The sequence below is a fragment of the Borostomias antarcticus genome (genome assembly GCF_949987555.1).
Source record: "Borostomias antarcticus genome assembly, chromosome: 22".
NCBI lineage: Eukaryota > Metazoa > Chordata > Actinopteri > Stomiiformes > Stomiidae > Borostomias > Borostomias antarcticus.
The window spans coordinates 4,503,892-4,511,772 of record NC_140255.1 but is presented as its reverse complement, the minus strand read 5'-3'; the positions used below and the strand labels follow the sequence as shown (position 1 = coordinate 4,511,772).

The window sequence follows — 7,881 nt, the reverse complement described above, 5'->3', positions numbered from 1 at the left end:
TCCAAAGCAGGTTTTTGGAGTGTTTTTTGGCTTATGTGGTATTGATTATAAGGTTACAACCCCAGCTTTGATGTCTGACTCTGCTGGCAAAAACACTGACAAGAACAAATAATGTTGCTTGAAAGAAACTCTTTGTCTGGACTCACAGCATTGTGTCTTATATGCAGCAACTGGGAGCACTTATGTGGGTGAGTTCACAGTATATACTGCAAATTCAGCTACACTCCAAACCCAACTAAATGAGTTCCATCTAACTGGGGATGAGAGTGTGTGTGTGTGTGTGCGTGCGTGCGTGCGTGTGTGTGTGTGTGTGTGTGTGTGTGTGTGAGAGAGAGAGAGACACTTCCCAATTTTTACAATCTAATTTTGAAACTGAAGGTTTTGAGTTTCCGGAGTGAACTAAAGGCAACCTCCAGTCAGAGACACTGCTGATCGCTCTTCAAAGCTTTACAATGCATTACAGTGTTTTATTACTAGTGGCCACACTGACACTAGGTCTCAGCTGTGTCCTATTGTATAGAGTTGGCATTTTAGAGGAGGATTTCAGGGGACTCAAAGGACACATGTCATTCAGGTTGAAGAAGCCAGATCCAGAGAAGCTGAGTGACGGGATATTACCAGGGATAGTATCCACAACAAGGCCAGTATGTGAAAAAATATGCTGTGGTCTGCAAAGGATTATTTGCTCCATAGTCTTGTCATGAAGTTGGCACTACTTCTACTGCCATATAAGATGACTGACTAGTGTTTGCTCTTAGAAAACAAGGCCGAGTGCTTCCTCAAACCCCCAGAAGGCCACACTGAGTCGACCGAAATCATCCGTCCGACGAATCAAACGGGAAGAAGGGGGTTGTCGATGTAGGTGTGAGTTTAGTGCAGCAAATGTCTGAGCCATGGGTTATACTGTATGAGAGAACTCTTATGAACTCTTGTGAACTTATTTTGTTCTCATCAGCTCAGTGGTCATTTCTGCAGCTGTCAGCCAATGCTGAGAAGCAACCGTTTCTGAGAGGTAAAGTAACTGAACTGAATTCCTCCTCAGTATGCAGAGAGTCAACGTTGACCTGTGATTATAACTTCCATCACCGACATGAATGTGATGTGACGTCTCCCAGGCAACGTGACAGTCATCCCCTGGACAGTGGCCGTGCAGCAGGGAGCAGCCGTGTCCCGTCAGGGGAACAGGATCCTGGTGCAGGAGGATGGCGACTACATGGTGTTTGGACAGGTACTGTGGTACACTCCGAAGTAATGCCATGACAACCAGACCTGGTTCACACACAATCTGCAATTTAGTATAATATAAAAATTAAAAAAAAGTGTGGGGGTTTGTACAATGACATCAGTGTAAATGGGGACAGCACAGCAGTCCCAAAATAGCAAACTCAAGTGAATGAATAAATACACCTCAATGTATTTGACCCAGGTCTTTGTTTGTCCAGGGACTGCGGGTGGAAATTAGCTGTTTAGCTATAACCTTGTACAGTGCATCTCTCCCTATTCTATAGGGTAAATGTCTACTGTACCTTGTCCCTGTCTTAAAAATAAATCAAATCAATCAATCAATCAATCAGTCTGGTAAAAACACATTGCGTGTTAACTCAGATACCTCTAGTTGACTAGGCTTCTGCAAACAATCTAACCTATGGTAGTTTATATAACTGGTAGCTTCTCTGTGTCAATGTTCCTGTGTTTCCCTGTCAAGTTCTGTGGGAGTTTATATAACGGATAGCTTCTTTGTTTCAATGTTCCTGTGTTTTTCTGTCAGGTTCTTTTCCAGAGCCCAAGTACCATAATGGGTTATATTGTACGGAGCCGTGGTTCTGGTGAGATAGAGACAGGTCAGAGATGGACAGAGCTGCTGCGCTGTCTGCAGGAGATGCCCCAGAACAACTGTGCCAACACCTGCTACACTGCAGGTATAGTATAGCACAGTTTCATATAGTATATACTGCACAAGCCTAGGTCCAGATGCTCGAATCTGCCAAAGTTGACTCGTCTGACAATTCTCTCGGATATCAGGCTAAAACTGCACTGGAGATGCCCCAGAACTACTGTTCCAATCAGAATCAGAAACAGGTTTATTGCCAAGTAGGTTTTCACATAGTACAATGAATTTGCTTTGGTCTGACAGGGAATAACATTGAACATAATGCGAGGATAAAACAAGCCAGTGCAAAAACACAATAACATAAGTGGCAAATACAATACAAATGCAATACATACAATACAATAACGTACAAAATAATACAATAAAAATACATAGTGTAATGTCATTAGAATAAATACCATATACTGTTTGGGTCAGGATACCAGTCAGTGTCAGTGGGGGTCCCAGGCCTTGTTGATGAGGCCAGCTGCAATCAGGAAGAAACTATTCTTGTGCCACAAGGTTTTGGTCCTGATGGAACGCGGCCTCCTGCTGGAGGGGAGTTGTTCAAAGAGTTTGTGTCCAGGGTAGGAGTGTCGACCACAATCTTTCATGCTCACCTCAGGGCTCTGGTACACTGCAGGTGTAGTAGCACAGTACAGTATACAGTATAGTCTCTAGTAAAGTATAGTATATACTGTGGAGATGCCCCAGAACCAGACTATATACTGCAGGTATAGAACTGTACAGTGTACAGTAAAGTACAGTACAATATGGTACAGTACAGTATTCTGAACTGGAGATGTCCCAGAACAACTGTTCCAGCACCTGCTACACTCAGGTAACCCCTCGAACCTGGGCTCAGAGGCTAGTAGTGGGGTTGCTGGAGTATAATGCCTGCATAACGTACAGTAGGCCCCTTCTGTATATGGTGTTATGTGAATCTACCCTCTTCTCTCATATAGAAATACATCTGTGTAATGTTCTCTTGCTCCTCAGGCATAGTGAAACTGGAACAGAGAGATGAGCTGGAGCTAGTCATCCCAAACCGACCCCAGGCACAGGTCTCCATGGATGCAGACTCCACCTTTTTTGGGATCATGCAGCTGAGCTGAGGCTCACTGGGGATACACAGCACCAGGAAAGAGGAGGCGGGTCCTGTCCTGTCACAGCGGACTAGAGAACACGCTGTTGGTCCAGTGCTCTTGTGATAGGAGATACTTAGAGAGAAGAGAGTAGCTATCAGCAGGATGAGAGGCCGACTCCATGCAGGCAGGGTCAGGGTTTGGGTTAGGACTTCCTGCCGGCTGGAGACAGCTGATAGGCTGATATGGTGACAGCAGGAAAGATATGGGCCCTGGTGGAAGTCATACAACTCTAGGATGAGGCAAGATAGCAGAGCGAGTTATTAAAACAACTGCCCATATAGCAATACATCTGAACCATGAATGGTGAAATAATGAATGCAGTTGATGTCATCTAACTTCTCCAAATGTTCTTTTAGAAACATTTATTTTTCCTAATCGTCTCCTAGAATGTGATAGCAGAGCAGTATGATAATAGCAGTGTCTCTCGTCACGTCTGTATGCAGGTAGCCTTCAGTCCTGTCCTAACTACTAACCGTCTCCTCTCATGCCCGTGTGTGTGTGTGTGTGTGTGTGTGTGTGTGTGTGTGTGTGTGTGTGTGTGTGTGTGTGTGTGCGTTCTGCTGCATCCCTCCCGTCATCACTGTTTGTTTGTGTGTTTGTAACCTCAATGAGGGCGTCCGTCGTTCCCTTCCCTCCTCCTCCCTGGTGACCCCTTTGTTCTCCCTGGCTATTTTAGAAAGCTTTCCGTATTGCAGGAATAAACAAACAAACATGAATGTACTTGCTGTGTAAGAGAGGTTTTCGGTTTGGCTGAAATAATATCACTCAATGAAGATGACACAACAATAGTGATAATACAAATATTTCCTTTTCCCGTTTCCATTTGAATGGGTATTGTAATTTGCCATGTAAAACCTTGTCATGAAATAAATAAATTTCTCAAAAATATGGCTTATAATTCCCAACCTCAATTCCACTTATAAAGGGAAACAAAATACAATATGACATAAACAAGATTCTACAAGTTCTCGCCTGTTAGGGTCCATATCTACTAGTGAGACAGCATGTCATGTGCTGTCTCACTAGTGACACTCATGACTAGGGTGTTTAAGTGAATAAAAAGTCAACAACAGCATATCTGGTGTCCACAGCTTCTCTCCCCTCTACTGTTTTTCATGACAGACAGCTATATATGGCTGCGCATGCATGCAGTCAGGCAGAGTGGTCTCAGCAGCAACAGCATAATGCTGATGGGACACACACCCAGTCCTCTCTCGCTCCTCTGGTCTCTCTCGCTCCTCTGGTCTCTCTCTCCCATCTGCACAAGCCATGGGATGTCAGATCAACACCAACAGGTAGGATCTCTGCAGACATTTTAAAAAAAGGTTCTGTAAAGGCTGATTTGTTTTGTACAAGCGGACATAAATGGAAATATCAGCTCTACAGCATTTTTATAAGCTTGCATTATGTTCCTATGTATGCCTAGTATGACATACAGTAAATTGTATGAATAAATTCTTTATTTGTACATTTACCCATGAACATATATATTGCTTTCCCCAGTCTTGGCGACACCAGAACCTCTCATCTGTTCCTGGGGGGATGGATCCATGTCTGAGAGGACTGGACCTGTCTCACAACCTCCTCAGAGAGCTGGGTCTGCTGGGTCTGCCTGAGCTGCAGAGACTGGACCTCAGCTACAACCACCTGGAGCTGTTCTCAGAGCAGGCCTTTCAGGTCATCCCTGGACTAGAAGACCTGAACCTGGCCAGGAATGATCTGAACAACCATGTTGAGAGGAATGGAGAAGCTCTGAGGCACCTCCATGGGTTGAGGAGGCTGGATATCTCCCTGAACAGCCTGAATGGTGATGCAGTGGAGCTCTACCTTTACAACAAGTCATTTCTAGAACACCTGAATCTCACAGGCAATGGTCTGACCAAACTCACATCCAAACTCTTCTCAGAGGCCAAGAGTTTGAGAACGGTTTTCCTTGAGAATAATCTGATAAGTGATATAGAACAGGGAACGTTTGAACCCTTGAGGAAACTGGAGACGCTGAATCTGGCCAGAAATAACTTGGCAAACATCTGTGACTTTAAACTCTATCAGGTGAAATTCTTGAACCTGAGCAGAAATACAATACAGTTCTTCATAACACAGGAGGACAAGGTGTTTTACAATCTTGAGATCTTGGACCTCAGCTACAATAATCTCCTGTACTTCCCTGTTGTTCCGAGGACCAGTGGTTTGAAACGGCTGCATTTGCAACACAACATGGTGGGCTCTGTAGAGAATGATGACGTACACTCCACCTGGAGCCTGATGCACGACATGTTAGGCGCGGAACACGCCATAGAGAATGATGACATCTACTCCACCTGGAGACTGATGCCCTTGGTTTACATTGACCTGAGTAGCAACCACTTCAGGTCCTTCCCAGGAAAATTGAGCTACCTGACGTCTCTGGAGATCCTGAACTTCAGTAAGAACTGTCTGACAGACATCAAGTATAAAGCCACGGAGGATGGAGATGTGGGATTTCCATCCCTGCGATACTTAGACCTGCAGAAGAATGACATCACACACTTGTCCCCCTTATTTTTACAATCCCTTCCTAGCTTAGAGACTCTGAACCTGCAGCAGAACTCTGTGAGAGCCTGTGCTTCTACGGACCAGTCATCTAACAGAAAACCAAACATAGCTCCTGATATGTCCTGTGTAACCTTTAGCCAAATGAGGACTCTGAGACATCTAAACCTTAAAGAAAACAGTATAGATGTTATCTGTCCAAACACGTTTGAGCAAACACCTTTAGTATCTCTCAGCCTGGAGAGGAATCGAGGTATGGTTCTGAGTTCCGGTGCTTTAGACAGCGTCCTGGGAAGTCTACAGTCACTGGGTATCAGTGAAACCAACATGACAAACTCAGACTTTTCTTTGCCTTGTATGACAGCACTGACCCAACTGAACGTCTCCTTCAACAATTTAGCGGACATCCCTAACAGTGTTGTCTGTTCTCCTCTGAGAGAGCTGGACATAAGGAATAACAGTTTAACATCTTTAGATGATTCTCTGGTTGCCAATATATCCATGCATCTTAGTGTTGTGTACATCAGTGGAAACCCGTTCAACTGTTGTGACACTGCATGGCTGACAATCCTACAAGAAGCCAAAGTGGAGATTCCAGACCTTAACCAATCAGAATGTGTTACAAGTGTAAATGGAAGCAACATTTGTTTGACAGAGTTTTTACACAACCCTTCAATGTATTGTTTGTCTGATACAAAGACACCAGAGCTGAGCTTTGGACAAGTTATAATCTTCATCCTCTTTGTCACGATTGTGTTCTTGACATTAGTTGTGTGTGTGAGGAAAATGTGTTGCCAAAAAGACTCCATTGTGTGATGAAAGAAATGAGAGATTTGTTTTGCTTGCTGACACCCCCCTCTGATTCCATCCAGTCTAAATAAGAGAAAACAGGCTGTAGAGAATACTGAGTACGCTACACCTGGAGGATTCTACCAGAACTCTACCCAGAAGGACCAGAATTACATGCATTGATATCTGACCTTAAATCACAATCCAAGCTCTCCCAGCCGTAGGCCTACCACTGCTAATTGTCCACATGCTGGTCGGCAGGAAACTTCATTGAACATGCATCCCTTTTTAGAATTCAGATAGAATAGTTTAAAAATTCACAGAGAAGCTAAAGAAAGAGCAAGACACCATCCAAGAAAAGACACCAAGAAAGTACTTCAAACAAAGATAATGTCAACCCACCAACAGAATAAAAAGTTTAAAAATGTATACGTTACCAGACTGTGTCTACTGCCTCAAGTGAATTACTGTAACATATCCCAGCCAGATCCATTTTAGAGGTAGCTAACAAACTAGTTTAATGTTACATTGATCATATCCGTAAAACATCCAATAATTGCCCAAGTGTGTATTTGTTTAGACTGAGTAGCGCACCTGGGCATGAGACAGGCATTTATATTGTAGTTATATTAATTTATAAAAATCTGACTGGTTCTGGTTTTTGATGTTGAGTGTTTAAAGTAGATGTGGAGGAGTGAAATACCATAAAACGCCAAGATTGAACTAAACCAGGCCAGGTCCAGCCTGGCTTATGTGCGTGGCTGGCTTGTTTCTGTTCAGGACTGGTATGATGGAAGCTAGTCATGCCACTGAAATAGCTGTGAATTTAAATGACATGAAATAATGTCTGATAAATTAAGATAGGTCTTGTCGCCTGGACACATCAGTTCCAATGCTTCCAATGCTAATCCAGCACAATAACAGCGGGATAGACAGTTAGCTCATGAGCTCACAACAACTAGCAGCAGCTTCCATAACATTAATGGTAGCAGTCAGTGGCTAAAGCAGTTACACTGATGATTCCTGTAATGTTAGCTATTTTGCTGCAATTGGTTCAACTTCTGTTTCTGGACAAAGGTAAGGAATAAACCCAGATAACACAAGGCTAGCGGACCTACAGCGGGTCCCCGATGGACGAGCTGGCAGACCTCTGGCTGAATCCGCTGGCGGGTTCCTGGCCATTTGCACATCGAATGGCAAGCAGACCTCTGGCGGATTATTAGCGCCAGGGACAGCGGTCCGCTAGTAATCCGAAATGTTCCCGCTATTGCACCATTCCACCGGTAGTTTATTGTCTATATCCTAGGCCCATTGGCCCTAGGCTTATGGATTTCTATTGCTAAATTAACTTACTCTGAACCTTTTGGGGTAAGCATTCGTTTCATAGTCCCCCAATTACTAAATGTTTACCTGGTAAATACATGCAAAGTATAGCCTAATATATTACTGAGTCACCTATACTATAGGTATAATTTCAAAACAGGAGTATTTTAAATGTTTAATTACTGCACATAAATTCAATAACTGGCATAGGTAACCAGG

General features: G+C 43.6%; 3 protein-coding genes across 3 annotated transcripts; all 3 read left to right on the top strand.

The window, feature by feature from the left end:
* Positions 1–563: 563 nt before the first annotated feature.
* LOC311324177 (tumor necrosis factor ligand superfamily member 13B-like) lies at positions 564–2,985 on the top strand (the record flags this gene model as incomplete). The annotated part of the gene is made up of 5 exons (XM_084456580.1): positions 564–603; positions 956–1,012; positions 1,116–1,228; positions 1,769–1,919; positions 2,870–2,985. 5 exons carry the CDS (start codon positions 564–566, stop codon positions 2,983–2,985), a joined length of 477 nt encoding a protein of 158 aa, XP_084312706.1.
* A 1,575-nt stretch (positions 2,986–4,560) lies between these two features.
* Positions 4,561–5,645, top strand: LOC311324176 (transforming growth factor beta activator LRRC33-like; the record flags this gene model as incomplete). The annotated part of the gene is made up of 2 exons (XM_084456579.1): positions 4,561–5,493; positions 5,580–5,645. 2 exons carry the CDS (start codon positions 4,561–4,563, stop codon positions 5,643–5,645), a joined length of 999 nt encoding a protein of 332 aa, XP_084312705.1.
* A 25-nt stretch (positions 5,646–5,670) lies between these two features.
* LOC311324175 (transforming growth factor beta activator LRRC32-like) lies at positions 5,671–6,431 on the top strand (the record flags this gene model as incomplete). Its single annotated transcript, XM_084456578.1, has 2 exons — positions 5,671–6,177; positions 6,423–6,431. The coding sequence occupies 2 exons, from the start codon at positions 5,671–5,673 to the stop codon at positions 6,429–6,431; spliced, it is 516 nt and encodes a 171-aa protein (XP_084312704.1).
* Positions 6,432–7,881: the final 1,450 nt, after the last annotated feature.